Source organism: Mobula birostris, chromosome 13 (genome assembly GCF_030028105.1).
Source record: "Mobula birostris isolate sMobBir1 chromosome 13, sMobBir1.hap1, whole genome shotgun sequence".
In the NCBI taxonomy this organism is placed as follows: Eukaryota; Metazoa; Chordata; class Chondrichthyes; order Myliobatiformes; family Myliobatidae; genus Mobula; species Mobula birostris.
The window spans coordinates 26,712,102-26,727,974 of NC_092382.1; the positions used below are offsets into that span (position 1 = coordinate 26,712,102).

Genomic DNA, 15,873 nt, shown 5'->3' on the forward strand with positions numbered 1-15,873 from the left:
TTTCCCTTCGTACCTTGTCTGAAGCGAGAGCAGAGATTGCAGGAGCTCCAGCACAAATATTTACAACGTGAGATGCGGGAGGATTGTAGGATAGCCAATGTTGTTCTGCTGTTCGAAAACGCTGTTAGAATAAGACATGAAATTATAGGGTGGTGAGCTTAGCACCAGTCGTGGTAAAATTATTAACAGGTACTCTAAAGGACTGGATATCAGTGTTTGGATAGACAATGACTGATTAGGATAGTTTGTGCCTGGTAAATCCTCTCTAAGGATCTTATAGTTTCTCGAGGACGTTACCAGGAAAGTAATGAAGGCAAGGCACTGGATGTTGTCTGCAGGGGCCTCAGCAAGGCCTTTGACAAGGTCCCTCATGAGAGCTCGTTAAGGAAAATTCAGTCACTTGGTAGTAAGTTGGTTTGGATATTCGATTCGGTAGAGAAGCTAGGAGAGGTGGTAGATATTTGACTCTCTGACTGGAGGTCGATAACTAGTCGTGTGCCGCAGGAATCAGCACTAGTTCGGGTTTTGTTTGTCATATATAACGACGTTATCAATGATAATGTCGTAACCTGGAACAGCAAATTATTGGATGAAACCAGGGTAGCTGACAGCGAGGATGGTTATCAAAGCTTGCAGTGCGACCTGGAAGAGCTGGAAATAATAGGCTGTAAATGGTAAATAGAATTTAATGAAGACAAGTGTGAGGTGTTGCACCTACATATAGATACAATTGAAGGAGCGCAGAGTAAATTTACAAGAATGTTGCCAGGACCTGAGGACATGAGATATAGGGAAAGTTTGAATAGGTTAAGACTTTATTTCCTGGAGTGTGAGACGATCAAGAGAGATTTGATAGCAGTATACAAGTTTATAAAATATATAGAGTCAGTCTGAACAGACGTTTAGAACTGAGGTTGGGTGAGTTAATCAATAGAGAGCATGTGTTGAGGAGGAAATTGGAAGGGAACAGAAGGGTGAATTTCTTCATTCAGAGGTTGGTGAGAGTGTGGAGCGTGCTGCCATTGGAAGTGGTTGATGTAAATTCCATTTCAACATTTAAGAGCAATTTGGGTAAGTACATGGATGGGAGAGGTATGGACGTCTCTGGTCAGGGTGCACGTCAATGGGGCTAAGCAGATTAATACGTCGATGCAGATTAGATGGGCCAAAAAGTCTGTTGCTGTACTGTAGTGTTCGATGACTATGACTAGAACGGATCATGGATGGGTCACCGTCGATTTTCCCGGGGTAACTGCTTGGTGAACTGCAGGAGATTCACACTTCACTGCTAGGCTCCATGAGGGTTCCAGTGTCAGCATTCAGCAATTTCAGGACTTCTATGCATGTGTGACAGACCACAGTGCTAGTAATGCCGAGAAGAGAGGTCAGAGTGAAACTGTCAGCTGTCTCATGGCAACTGTTATATTCAGTTACAGTTTGTGGTTCTTCGTTATAATTTCATCTGTGAATGTGCCACAGAAAGACCGGGACACTTGGAAAGATGTCTAGAGGTAATTTTGTGATATCTGCAGATGTTTGGAATGTTTTCAATGCTAATTTTCCAATTCTGAGTGTTACCATTTAATGCTGGTAATTACAAACTCAAAATGCAAAAGTCACAAAGAACAGAAGGTAACTGGTAACATGCGGCATGATGGGATATTTGCTTAAATTCAAGAGGGTCAGTAGCTCATAGGAGAGACAACAGCCAAATTCTATCTGTTTAAGTGATTGCGGGTGGGGGCGGAGGTGTCCCATGATGGTGAAGGAAGACCCCAGATGGTTGGAGAAAGAAGTCACAATCTAGATGAATTATGGGATCCAAACAGTGCTGTGTGACAGCTGAGGTTAAGCAATGGAAACATGTTTGGAAGACTGAAAGATGAATATAAAGTCATTATCTGTCAATTGGCTGTACCAATCACATGTTACATTACTGACAGTCAATCACTGTTCTTATCGCAACTCTTTGAATCGATACAATGTCTTCGGTTACTTGGCAGATTCCAGTCAGAACATCAATCTGCTGAATAAAGGTTCAATGTGACTGCAGCCCCGCGCTGCCTTGTTGACCCACACAGAGCTGTTCCGTCACATCGGTTCAGTCAGTCTGTTGAAGAATCTGCTGTCAATCTGTATCTTTTCCACTTACGTGATACTCTCTCCCAGTGAAGAGATCATCGCCTGTTAATATGAGGCCGAATCCCTCCACACCCTCTTCAATCGCCTGCTCCAGTCGCTCCATGTAGAATATCGTCAACCGGAACAGTTGGTGATCGTCACAATTTGACAGGAAGGTGGAAAAAGCGGAATTCAGATCTGTGGGCAGGCATAGAACATGGAACAGTAGAGCACAGGAACAATAGACAATAGACAATAGGTGCAAGAGTAGGCCATTCAGCCCTTCGAGCCAGCACCGCCATTCACTGTGATCATGGCTGATAATCCACAATCAGTACCCCGTTCCTGCCTTCTCCCCATATCCCTTCACTCTGCTATATTTAAGAGCTCTAGCTAACTCTTTCTTGAAAGAATCCAGAGAATTGGCCTCCACTGCCTTCTGAGGCAGAGCATTCTACAGAACCACAACCCTCTGGGTGAAAAAGTTTTTCCTCAACTCCGTTCTAAATGGTCTACCCCTTATTATTATACTGTGGCCTCCGTTTCTGGACTCCCCCAACATCGGGAACATGTTTCCTGCCTCTAGCGTGTGCAATCCCTTAATAATCTTATATGTTTCTCAATCAGATCCTCTCTCATCCTAAATTCCTGTGTGTACAAGGTTATTCGATCCAATCTTTCAACATATGACAGTCCCGCCATCCCGCGAATTAACCTCGTGAACCTACGCTGCACTCCTCAATACCTAGAATGTCCTTCCTCAAATTTGGAGACCAAAACTGTACACAATACTCCAGGTGTGGTCTCACCAGGGCCCTGTACAACTACAGAAGGACATCTTTGCTCCTATACTCAACTCCCGTTGTTAGGAAGGCCAACATGTCATTAGCTTTCTTCGCTGCCTGCTGTATCTGCATGCTTACTTTCAGTGACTGATGAACGAGGACACCGAGATCTCGTTGTACTTCCCCTTTTCCTAACTTGACATCATTCAGATAGTAATCTGCCTTCCTGTTCTTGCCACCAAAGTGGATAACCTCACCTTTATCCACATTAAACTGCATCTGCCATGCATCTGCCCACTCACCCAACCTGTCCAAGTCACCCTGCATTCTCATAACATCCTCCTCACATTTCACACTGTCACCCAACTTTGTGTCATCTGCAAATTTGCTAATGTTACTTTTAATCCCTTCATCTAAATCTTTAATGTATATTGTAAATAGCTGCGGTCCCAGCACCGAGCCTTGCGGTACCCCACTAGTCACTGCCTGCCATTCTGAAAAGGATCCATTAATCCCTACTCTTTGTTTTATCTGCCAATCAATTTTCTATCCATGTCAGTACCCTACCCCCAATACCAGTTGCTCTAATTTTGCACACTAACCTCCTATGTGGGACTTTATCAAAGGCTTTCTGAAAGTCCAGGTACACTACATCCACTGGCTTTCCCATGTCCATTTTCATAGTTAAATTCTCAAAGAATTCCAGAAGTTTAGTCAAGCATGATTTCCCCTTCGTAAATCCATGCTGACTCGGATCTATCCTGCCACTGCTATCCAAATATGCCGCTATTTCATCTTTTATAATTGACTCCAGCATCTTCCCCACCACTAATGTCAGACTAACTGGTCTATAATTGCCTGTTTTCTCTCTCCCTCCTTTCTTAAAAAGTGGGATAACATTAGCTACCCTCCAATCCGCAGGAACTGATCCTGAATCTATAGAGCATTGGAAAATGATTACAATACGTCCACGATTTCCAGAGCCACCTCCTTAAGTACCCTTGGATGCAGACCATCAGGCCTTGGGGATTTATCAGCCTTCAGTCCCATCAGTTTACCCAACACCATTTTCTGCCGGATGCGAATTTCCTTCAGTTCCTCTATTAAGCTAGGTCCTTTGGCCACTATTATATCTGGGAGATTGTTTGTGTCTTTTCTAGTGAAGGCGGATCGAAAGTACCTGTTCAGCTCGTCTGCCATTTCCTTGTTCCCCACAACAATATCACCCGTTTCTGTCTTCAAGGGCCCAAATTAGGTCTTAACTATTTTTTTCCTCTTCACATACCTAAAGAAGCTTTTATTATCCTCCGTTATATTCTTGGCTAGTTTACCTTCGTACCTCATCTTCCTCCGCCCGCCCCCGCCCCCACCACCACCGTATTGCCTTTTTAGTTATCTTCTGTTACTCCTTGAAAGTCTCCCAATCCCCTGGCTTCCCGCTCATCCTTGCTATGTTATACTTCTTCTCTTTTATTTTTACACTGTCCCTGACTTCCCTTGTCATCCACGGTCGCTCCTTACTCCCGTTAGAAATTTTCTTCCTCTTTGGAATGAACTGATCCTGCACCCTCTGTATTATTCCCAGAAACAGAACATTCGTGACACCATGTCTGTGTCGACCATGATGTCATTGTGAAACCATCCTGTCTACATCCTCATGGTCTATTTCTCTCCAGTCCCTGTCTGTCCATGTGGCCATTTAAATGTCTCTTAAACGCTGTAATCGTATCACCTCTTTGGCAGCCCGTTCCAGGCACTGTTTACTCTCAGTGGAAAACCTGCATCGTAAATGTTCTTGGCACAATCACCCCTCTCCCATGAAATCATGCCCTCTCATTTTCACATTTCAACACCGAGTAAGTGACTGAGTGTCTGTGTAATCTCTGCCTCAGGTAATTTGATATACTTTATCAAAGTACGAAGGGGATATCATGCCTCTGACACCAAAAGAAAAGCCTATCCCTAATTTCCCGTTATATCTAATAATCTGTAATTCATGCAGCAGTCTTCTGCATATTCTCCGGAGACTCCACATTCTTCCTGTAACGTACAGACCAGAACTGCACGCAACCCGCAACTACGCCCTGATCAAAGATCCCTACAGTTACTGCACTGACTTTGGAGAGGGTTCAGGGAAGATTCACGGGAATGATTCTGAGAATGATAGGGTTACCGTATGAAGAACGTCTGGCAACTCTTAGTCTGTATTCCCTGGAGCTCAGGAGGACGAAGGGGGAATCTTATAGTAACATTCCGAATGTTAAAAGGCCTGGACAGATTAGATATGGCTAATTCCTTTCCATAGTAGAGAAGCCTAGGACAAGTGAGCACGTCTTCAGGATTGAACGACATCCTTTTAGAACTGAGATGTGGAGAAATTAGGCAGAGGGTGGTAAATCTGGGAAATTTGTTGCCACGGGCGGCTGTGGAGGCCAAGTCATTGGGTGTATTTAAACAGAAATAGATTAGCCAGGGCACCAAAGGATATGCGGTGGAAACAGGGGAGTGAGGATGACTGGATGAATTGGATCAGCTCATGGTTGAATGAAGGAGCAGACTCGGTGGGTCTTATAGACTTTTCCACATTTGGATTCAACCCTGGACCGATGTCGTAGATTGATTTTACGATCCGACTACATGTGTTGCCTTTTTCATGGAGATACGCCCTTGTTCACCAAAATTCCTCTGTATATCAATTCTCATCAAGGTCTTGTGCTTTACTGTCTTGTACTTACCTCGTATATTTGACTATTAAATGTGCAACTCCTTACACCTTCCTATATTAAACTCCAGCTGCCATCTCTCTGCCCATGCCTTTCGCTGATCAATAATCTACACTATACTTTAGCAAACATTCCGAACATCCACAACTCCACCGAGTTCTGCATTTTCTGCAAATTTGTGCATCAGCGACAAGAGTTTTCCCAAGTCATTTATAAACATCACAGATTACAGAGCGTTCAACACTGAACCTCTGCGGAGCACCTCTGCTCAAAGCCGTTGCCAGCAGTACCTGTTTTGTTTGGGCAAAATAATGTTGCATGTCTCCAAGGATCGAATTTGCCTTACACATTTGTCTATCTTAAGGGGCCATTGTGAAAACTTTACTAATATCCGTGTATGAAAATTTCACTGTCCTTCCCTCATCAGTCCTCCTCCTAATGCAGAACATAGTCTGGTGCGCTAAACCCATGATGACCATCTCTAATAATGCTATACAATTTCTATACGATTTCAGATACAAACACAATGTATCACTCAGCATACTCCCCACTAATTTCTCCACAGCCGATGATTTACTGGAATTCCTCTTTTCTCAACCTGAGAAACAACACTGACTATTCCAGTGGTGACAGAGGAGATGTTGTTCCTGAACCGTTGTGCATGTGTCCCTAACTCCTCATTGATGGAAGCGAGTCGAGGACATGTCCTAGGTGATGGGAGTAACTTAAGAATGGAGAAGGTATTTTTTATGGTTACATAGGTATCATCTTTTGAAGGTGCGCTTGATGCTGGGGAGGACAGTGTCCATGATGGAACTGGCTGAGTTTACAAATTTCTGCAGCTTTCGCCCTGATCCTATGCAGTGGCCCCTCCAGACCAGATGTTGACGCAACCAGTCAGCAGGCTCATCAGGTACAAAATTTGCGAGCATCTTTTCCTCATATTTTTAAACAGCTACACGGACTTAGCAATGTTTTCAGTTTACTTATTAATTGTCAGTATGGTTGCCTAAAGGGAAAATCTCTGCTGTAAAATCTGTTGGAATTCTTTGAGGGAATAATAAGCAGGGCAGACAAAGGAGAATTGGTGGATGTTGTGCGCTTTAACTTTCAGAAGGAAAGCTGCCGTACATGAGGCACCTTAACAAGATGAGCCCCTGGTATTATGAGACTGATGCTAACATAGATAGAGGATTGGTTGATTGGCAGGAGACAAAGAGTAGATATAACGGGGAGTCTTTTCTAGCTGGCTGCCAGAGATCGGTGGTGTATCGCAGGGATCTGTGTTGGGACTGATTGAGTTTATATATCCATGTTTTTGAATATGTAATTGATAGCTTTATGGCCAAGTTTGCAGAGGATACGAAGGTAAATAAAGGGACAGCTGGTCTGTGGAAGCAGGGAGACTGGAGATGGACTGACTTTAGAGATATTAGGAGATTAGGTAAAGAAGTAACGGATGAAATACAGAGTTGCAGAAGTGCATGGTTATGCACTTTATTAGAAGGAAAAAAAGTGTAGTCTATTTTGTAAACGGCCGTAAAATTCAATAATCGGAGGCACAGAAGGACTTGGACGTCCTTGTGTAGATTGGATCCGTGGTGAGGAAGGAAATGCAATATTAGCATTCAGGTGAAGAGAACTAGAGCATAAAAGCAAGGATATAATGAGAAGGCTTTGAAATGCACTGGTAAGGCCTCTCTTGGAGTATTGCGAACAGATTTGGTAACGTTGTCTAAGAAAGGACGTGATTCAGAGGAGGTTCATGAGATTGATCCCATGAATGAAAGTATTATAATATGAGATTGGCCTGGGCAGTACTCATAGGAGTTTAGAAGAATGAGGGGTGGATATGAATGAACCCTATCGAATATTGAAAGGCCTATATGGAGTGGGTTTTGAGAGGATGTTTCCCATAGTTGGGGGAGTCTAGGACTGAGTGCATAGCCTCAGAATAAACGCATGCCCACTTAGAGCAGAGATGAGGAAGAATTTCTTTAGCCAAGGGGTGGTGAATCTAACGAATTCCCTGCCACAGGCAGCTATTGAGGCCAGGCCATTGGTTTTATTTACAGTAGATGGTGACATGCTTTTGATATGCCAGGGTGTGAAAGATTACAGGGAGAAAGCAGGAGAATAGGATTGAGAGAGAAAGTGAATCGGGCATGATGAAATGACGGAGGAGACCTGACAGGCCGATGCCCAAATTCTGCTCCCATTTCGTATGGTGTATTGGTCTTATCTCGCCATAGGACCATAAGACCTGGGATCAGAATTAGGCCATTTGGCCAATCAAATGTGCTCCACCATTTCACCATGGCAGATTGATTGTCCCTCTCAGCCCCAATCGCATGCCCTCTCCCCATCTCACATCATGCCATGACCAATCAAGAATGTATTAACCTCTTCCTGAAATATATAAAAGACTTGGCTCCACAGTCACCTGAGACAACGATGTCCACAGGCTCGCCACTCTCTGTCTGAAGAAACCGCTCCTGATCTCCGTTGTAAAAGGACTCACCTCTACTTTGAGGCTGTGTCCATTGGTCTTAGACTCTCCCACCATTAAAAACATCCTCTCTGCGCCCACTTTGTCGAGGCCTTTCAACATTCGGTAAGTTTCATTGAGGTCTCCTCTCATCCGTCTGAATTCCAGTGGATAGAGCCCCACAGCCATCATACACTCCTCATACGACAAGCAGGACAATTCTGCACTCTGTTTCGGGAACATCCTTTGAAACCTTTCCAGTGTCAGCACATCTTTTCTATGATAAAGGGTTTAGGTCTGCTCTCAATACTCCAAGTAAGGGCTCACCTTTAAAGGGATTCAACATCGCATCCTTGCTTTTATATTCCCGTCTTCTTGAAATGAATGCTAACATCGTATTTCCATTTCTCACCACAGACTAAATCTACAAATTAACCTTTACGGATTCCCGCACAAAGAATGCCAAGCACATTAGATTTTTGAATTTTCTCTCCATTTAGAAAATAGTCTACCCTTCTATTTCTTCTACCAAAGTGCATGGCCATACACTTATTGAACTGGATTTCATTTGCCACTTCTTTGCCCATTCTCCTAATCTGTAAGTCCTCCTGCAGCCTCTCTAATTCCTCACAACTACCGACGCCTCCACCTATCTTCGTATCGTCCGAAAATTTTCGAACAAAGCCATCAATTAAGTCGTCCAAGTCATTTACATATAATGTAAAAATAAGCGGTCGCAACACAGACCCCTGTGGAACAGCGCTAGTCACTGGCTGTCAACCAGAAAAGGCTCCCTTTATCCCCAATCTTTGACTCCTGCCAATCAGCCACTGTATTATCCATGCTAGTATCTTTCCGGTAATACCATGGGCTCTTACCGTGTTAAGTAGCCTCATGTTTGGCAGCTTGTCAAAGACCATCATAACGTCAGCCGATTTTCCTCAAGGAAAGGCAGGATTTTCGGTTGAGGAAACCATGCTGATTACGGTTTATTTTATCATATGCCCCCAGGTACTCTGAAACAACATCCTTAACAATAATCTCCAGCATCTTTCCAACCATTAAGGTCAGACTAAAAGCTCTATAATTTCCTTTTTTCTATCTCCCTCCCATCTTGAAAGGTGGAGTAACATTTGCAATTTTCCAGTCTTCTGGCAGTATTCCAAAATCTAGTGATTCTTGAAATATCATTACTGTTCCCTCCACAATCTCTTCAGCCTCCTAATTCAGAACCCCGGGATGCCGTCCAACTGGTTCAGATAACTTATCTACATACAGACCAATCAGTTGCCCAAGAACATTCTGCCCGGTAATTTTGCACACTTCTGACCTCTGACACTCAAGAACTTCCAGCATACTACCAGTATCTTCCACAGTGAAGACTGATGCAAAATACGTACTGTATTTTGTTCGTCCGCCATATCCATGAGCCCATTATTGCCTCTCCAGCATTGTTTTCCAGCGGTTTGAGATCCAATCTCAACTTTTGTTTATACTTTAAGAATCTGAAGAGAATTTCTGTTTCCTCTTTAATATCACTGGCTAGCTTATTTTTGTATTCCATCTTTTCAATCTTAATGACTTTTTAAATGCCTTCTGTTTTTTAAAGCTTCCCAATCCTCGATCTTCCACGAATTTTACTCTTTAATATGTCCTCTCTTTGGCTATCATTTAAGCTTTGACTTCTCTTGTTAGCCTCGGTTGTGTTACTGCACTTTTAAAATACATGTTCCTCTTGGGATGCATATATCCTGTGTTTTCAGAATTGCTTCCAGAAATTCCAGGCCTTGCTACTTTACCATCATCCCTGCCAATGTTCTTTTACAAAAATTGGCCAAAACTTCTTTGATTCCTCTATAATTCTATTTCCTCTGCTGTCATACTGATACATTTGAACAGACACTTGAAATCCAAGCAACACACACAAAATTCTGGAGGAATTCAGCGGGCCTTCAGCATTTTGTATGTGCTGAACATCTTATTTAGCTTCTCTTTCTCAAATTTTGGGGTGAATTTGCTCATATTATGATCACTTGCCCCAAAGGGCTCTTTTTCCTTAAGCTCTCTAACCAATTACGGTTCATTGTACAACACCCAATCCAGAATAGCTAATCCTCTACTGTGCTCAACCACGAGCTGCTTAAAAATGCCTCCTCTTTGTCACTCTAGAAATTCCCACACCTGGGATCCAGCACCAACATGACCCAGTCGATCTGCATTGAAATCCCCCATGACGATTGTAACATTGCCCTTTTGTCACACATTTTCTTTTCCCGATCTGATGTGTAGATCAGATTCGTTCCTCTGTTTGGGGTCTGCATACTGCCCATCAACGTCTTTTTACCCTTGCAGATTCTTAGATCTACCCACAACAATTCAACACCTACCGACCCTATGACACCACTTTTTAATGATTTCATTTATTGCTTTAGCAACAGAGGCATGCCACCCCATCTGCCTACTTGCTGGTATTTTCATGCACAGCCTATCGGTTGATGTTAAGCTCACAGCTATAATCTCCTTACAGCTATGATTCAGTGATGCCGACAACATTATACATGCTAATCTGGAACTGTTGCACGTTCATGTACATGTGTACTGCGCGTATTCAAATATAAAATCATCAGTCCTGTATTCACACTTCTCGATTTTGCCCGCCTTTTAAGTTGCAATTCATCCTGTTTACTGCAATTTTGCACTTTCATCAATGTCTCCCTGATGGGAATCGCTCTACACACTGCCTCTGTTTGTAAACCAAATATGCTATCCTTATCCTCAGCACTATCACTCTGGTTCCCAGCACCCAGCCCCCAACCCCACCCCGCTAAATTAGTTTAAAGCCTCCTACACTACTCTAACAAACATGACCAGAATGGCATTGCTCCCTCTCTTCTGGTTCACGTGTAACCCGTCCCCAGAAGAGATCTACCACATTCTACAGAGGTTGTATTGAGAGCATCCTGAGCAGCTGCATCACGGCCTGGTTCAGAAATTCTACCATCTCGGATCGCAAGACCCTTCAGCAGATAGCGAGGTCAGCTGACAAGATGATCGGGGTCTCTCTTCCCGCCATCACAGACATTTGCACCACACGCTGCATCCGCAAAGCAAACAGCATTATGATGGACTCCACGCACCCCTCATATAAACTCTTCTCCCTCCGGCCATCTGGAAAAAGGCACCAAAGCACACGACCAGACTATGTAACAGTTTCTTCCCCCAAGCCATCAGACTCCTCAATACCCAGAGCCTGGCTTGACACCCTCTACTGTGCTTACTGTCTTGTTTATTATTTATTATTATTTATTGTAGTGCCTGCACTGTTTTGTACACTTTATGCAGTCCTGGATATGTCCGTAGTCTAGTGTAGTTTTTGTGTTTTTTTCTTGCATAGTTCTTACATAGTTCAGTGTAGTTTTTTTATTGTTTAATGTAGAACCATGGTCCTGGAAAACGTCTCATGTTTACAATGTTCTGTACCAGCAGCTATGGTTGAAATGACAATGAAAAGTGACTTGATTTGACTCAAATGATACATAATTCTGAACCCCCTGCTCAATTCCTCAGCCATGCATTCACGCATTCAAATCATCCTATTCTTAAACCCCACTGGTGCGTGGCACAGGCATCACTCCAGAGATTATTACCCTGGAAATCATGTATTTTCATCTTTATACCTAACTCCCTAAAATCGCTGTTCAGGACTTCCTCAGCTTGTCTATCTGTGTCATTGGTGACAATATGAACCAAGACTTTTGGCTGTTCACCCTTGACGTTGTGAATGTCTTGGACCTGATCCGAGAGATCAGGCACTGGTAACTCACACAACATGACCGAAACATCGACTGTTTAGATGCTGTCTGGCCTGCTGAGTTATTCCAACGTTTTATGTGATTTCCAGCATCTGCAGATTTATCTCCTGTTTCAGATCTGACCCTGGTACCTAGGAGGCAACATACAATCTGGGTGATTAGCTTGCCCACATAATTTTGTCTCTGTTCCTCTGTGAACACCGTCTGAGCTAACAGCATCATATTCAGTTGCAGAGACCCGGTCACCGGTGTCAGGTCCCTGCCCTGGAACTGTTGGATTGACCTATAACTCAAGTCTGTTTTACTACTGGTAGCAATGACCACATTTGATGAAATCTTCTGTGCCCTGTTAGCGCCTGTATAATTTTTTTCATTTGAACTATTGTACACCATGAGGACCGAAGTTTAATTAAAATAATTAGAATGATTAATTATAATCATACCTGTGTCCATTCTGATTGTGACTGACGATTGATGATTGTCGTCTTCTTGTTTAAACTTTGGTCGCGGTGCCGGAAAGCTCCACCTGCTGGTGACGCTCTGCATTACATACAAGGAGACAATGAGTCAGAGAGATTATGATGAATGTGTAAATATGACAGTATCCCCCTCCCCTGTATCAGAGCAGCAGTTGTCTTAGGCACCAAACATTCCCCGTTAACATCAACTTCCGCACCACCTATGTACGCCTGTTCAGTAATATCTGGTGCATCCTACTGATAGAGACACAGAGCAATGCAGCATGGAAACAAATCGTTCGGCCCGACGAATTCATGCCGAACACAGTGCCTACTGAGATGGTCCCGATTTCCTATGACGTGTCAATATCCCTTTTGGTCACTTCACTCCATCCACTCATTGCAACTGCTCCTTCAATAATAATCTTGTCCCCGCCTTATTCACTTCCTTTGGTAGCACACTGCAAATAATCACCATCCTCTGCTTGAGAACGTTGCTGCTCATGTCCCTTTTAAAACTTCCTCTCACTTGCAAAATCAATTTCCCTGCAATTGGTCTCCCCTGCCCTCAGGAAAACACTTGACACTGACCTTATTTCTGACTCTCATAATTGTAAACATTTCTGAAAAGTCACTGCTCATTCTCAGGCCTTTAGTCTTGGCAACATCATCGAAAATCATCTCTAAACTCATTCTAGTTTAATCACAACTTTTCTATAACGGCGCAACAAACTCTGCGGTGGTACTCCAAGCACAGCCTCAACTGCACATGATGCCGCAAACTCTGTACTCTATATACTGACTGATAATGGCCGGTGAGCAAAACTCTTTCAACCCGCCCTGTACTCCTAGAGGCCGCTGTTCCATTACACTACCTACTTCCCTACTACACATGCAATCAGTTTGTTGATTTCATTTCCAGAACTTCCAATACGTATTTTTGGTAAAATGTGGATATCTGTGCTTGCAATCGCAAATACAGGGACAATAATTTGACGGGATGAAACACCATAATAGTGGACAGTATGCTACGAGTCCTTACTTTGGGCTGTGGGGAGAATTCCCGTTCAATCCTGATCCTGACAGTGAGAAAGCACACCCTGGTATAGATCAGTTCACACTGTCATAAAATATACTTACACTCTGCCCAGTATCATCCCTCCACCTGATCCCTGACACGGAAATATTCCAAATAAACACACACACAAAAAAAAAAACTCATTTTGCATGAGTATGCCTTTCTAACGTGTAAACTGCTTGAGAATCAATACATCGGTGCTGATAGCGATGCTTCTCCAGAAATGTTCATCTGCACCAGAGAGGAATCACAACCTGCAAGTTGCATGCCATCTTGGACAATGTCTCCCATCCACTACATAATGTACTGGTGGGCACAGGAGTACATTCAGCCAGAGACTCATTCCACCGAGATGCAGCACAGAGCATCATAGGAAGTCATTCCTGCCTGTGGCCATCAAACTTTACAACTCTTCCCTTGGAGGGTCAGACACCCTGAGTCAATAGGCTGGTCCTGGATTTATTTCATAATTTACTGGCATAATTTACATATTACTATTTAACTATTTATGGTTCTATTACTATTTATTATTTATGGTGCAAATGCAACGAAAACCAATTTTCCCCCGGGATCAGTAAAGTATAACTATGACAATGACTATGACTAAGTGCCCGCTGTGTCGACATCGATATTTTAATCAACAGCCAGTGAGATTCAGGAAGTTTTATTTGAAATATCTCTGCCAGCTGTACCTAGTCTTTGATTAAAAAAAACATACAGAAAAGCAAAACAGACACACATACAGATCCGTAAAACAGAGCGATTTCAAAAGCGAATATTGAACTGGTAGATATGCGCGTATTAAAACCCCACAACATTGTCCATTCAGTACAGTCTCTGTCCTTACCTTGTGCTTATCTTGATTCTGTGTCCAGCGAGTCCAAACACCTGGATTTCATGGGTTCAAGCAGTAAGTGAACACACCCTGAGAAATGTTCACCTGATAATACACCGATAAACCTGGGCTTCACCCTAATCAGCAAGTCACGTCCCACCCAATACTCATAATGCTTCTATTGTCCAACACAAAGCACACTGAAGCAAATATTTCCGGAAATTTCCAAATGTTCGAGCCAGAATTACTACTTCAGCGTCCGGGACCAATGATCACATTTCTCTCCAAATGTTTAATCTGCTCCAGAGAGGAATCACAACTCACAACCTGGTTCGGTCCGGTTGGTGCTGTCGTTTTGATTTACTATTCACCATGAGACCAGTTCACTGTTAGATTCTAAACGCCAGCGACAACTCAGAACAACGTTGGCTGTGGTTATATTGAACAGAGACAGCAGAAGTAAAGACGCGTATGTCCACACCCTACCCCCCAACGCTTGTATTGAACCACAAAAATACTAATTCAAACAAATAGTGGCGAGAATGCCTTTTTGATATTTATTGTTCAGTATATCCTGGTTCCTACCTTTCAGAGCGCCTCCAGGTCCTGTTCTCACACTGACCTATGCGAGACTGAGCTAGTGGCTCAGCAGGTAAAGATTAATCAGCCCCGGTTAAAGATTAATCAATTCCGAGTGAACCCACGACTTTATCATTGGATCTCTCCGTGACCTGGTCCTTAGTACAGGGCTTGTTCTCTGTCACACACACATTTTGTTTTACAAACAGAACAACTCGGACAAGTTACCGCTATTACGTTGGTGCCAGTAACAAACGAGACTGTCGCCATTAACCCTCCTATCCGCGCATCAGAGCAAAGGCCGTGACCTGCAGCTCAGTGAGTTATCAGGTCGCAGGTTTAGTTGAATGTGCCATTATGCATGTCAGAATAGACAATGTTTGTCTGATGTTTCGGAAGGGAAGTACAGGCAAGTCAGGAATGAAAATGCACTTTCCTCCATGGCATATAAATTGTGGGGGGCGGGGGGGGGGGAATCTAAGGGATACATTTCATTCGCTTCTGGAAAAGACAGTGAAAGTCACAAAAAGAAAGGAAAAGAGAGACAAAGACAGAGAGCGACAGAGAGAAACAGCCAGGCAGAAATACACACACACACACACACACACACACACACACACACACACACACAGAGGGACAGACGGAGAGAGGGAAATACACAAATGGAAAGGGATAGTGGGAGAATGACAGACAGGCAGACACTGACGGGACCTTAAGTGACCCTCAAATAGAGACCCTAAGTGACTCCGGGGCCTCTCATTCATCCAAGGACGGGCAGTGGGGTTCAACTGCGGGCTGTATATGGGGCTGAGTGAGGGAGGGGCAGGAGAGGGGAAGATGCTTCAGAAGAGTAGGAAGTACTTGGCGAGAAGCAGTGGTAGGGCCAAGAGAGACGAGGAGGGGGACTGGGCGACTGGATCCCGACCCTGAGATGTCATAAACTCGATGGGCCAAGAGAGATGAGGAGGGGGACTGGGCGACTGGGATCCCGACC

General features: G+C 43.6%; 1 protein-coding gene across 1 annotated transcript in view; it reads right to left on the minus strand.

The window, feature by feature from the left end:
• Positions 1–14,321, minus strand: part of LOC140208634 (NACHT, LRR and PYD domains-containing protein 3-like) — a 33,755-nt gene extending 19,434 nt beyond the window's left edge. The window contains exons 1-3 of the mRNA XM_072277467.1: positions 14,313–14,321; positions 12,373–12,469; positions 2,153–2,319 (exon numbers count right to left, since the gene is read on the minus strand). Coding sequence (XP_072133568.1) covers positions 2,153–2,319; positions 12,373–12,382 — 177 coding nt within the window. The 5' untranslated portion in view covers positions 12,383–12,469; positions 14,313–14,321. The remainder of the gene's footprint in view (positions 1–2,152; positions 2,320–12,372; positions 12,470–14,312) is intronic.
• Positions 14,322–15,873: the final 1,552 nt, after the last annotated feature.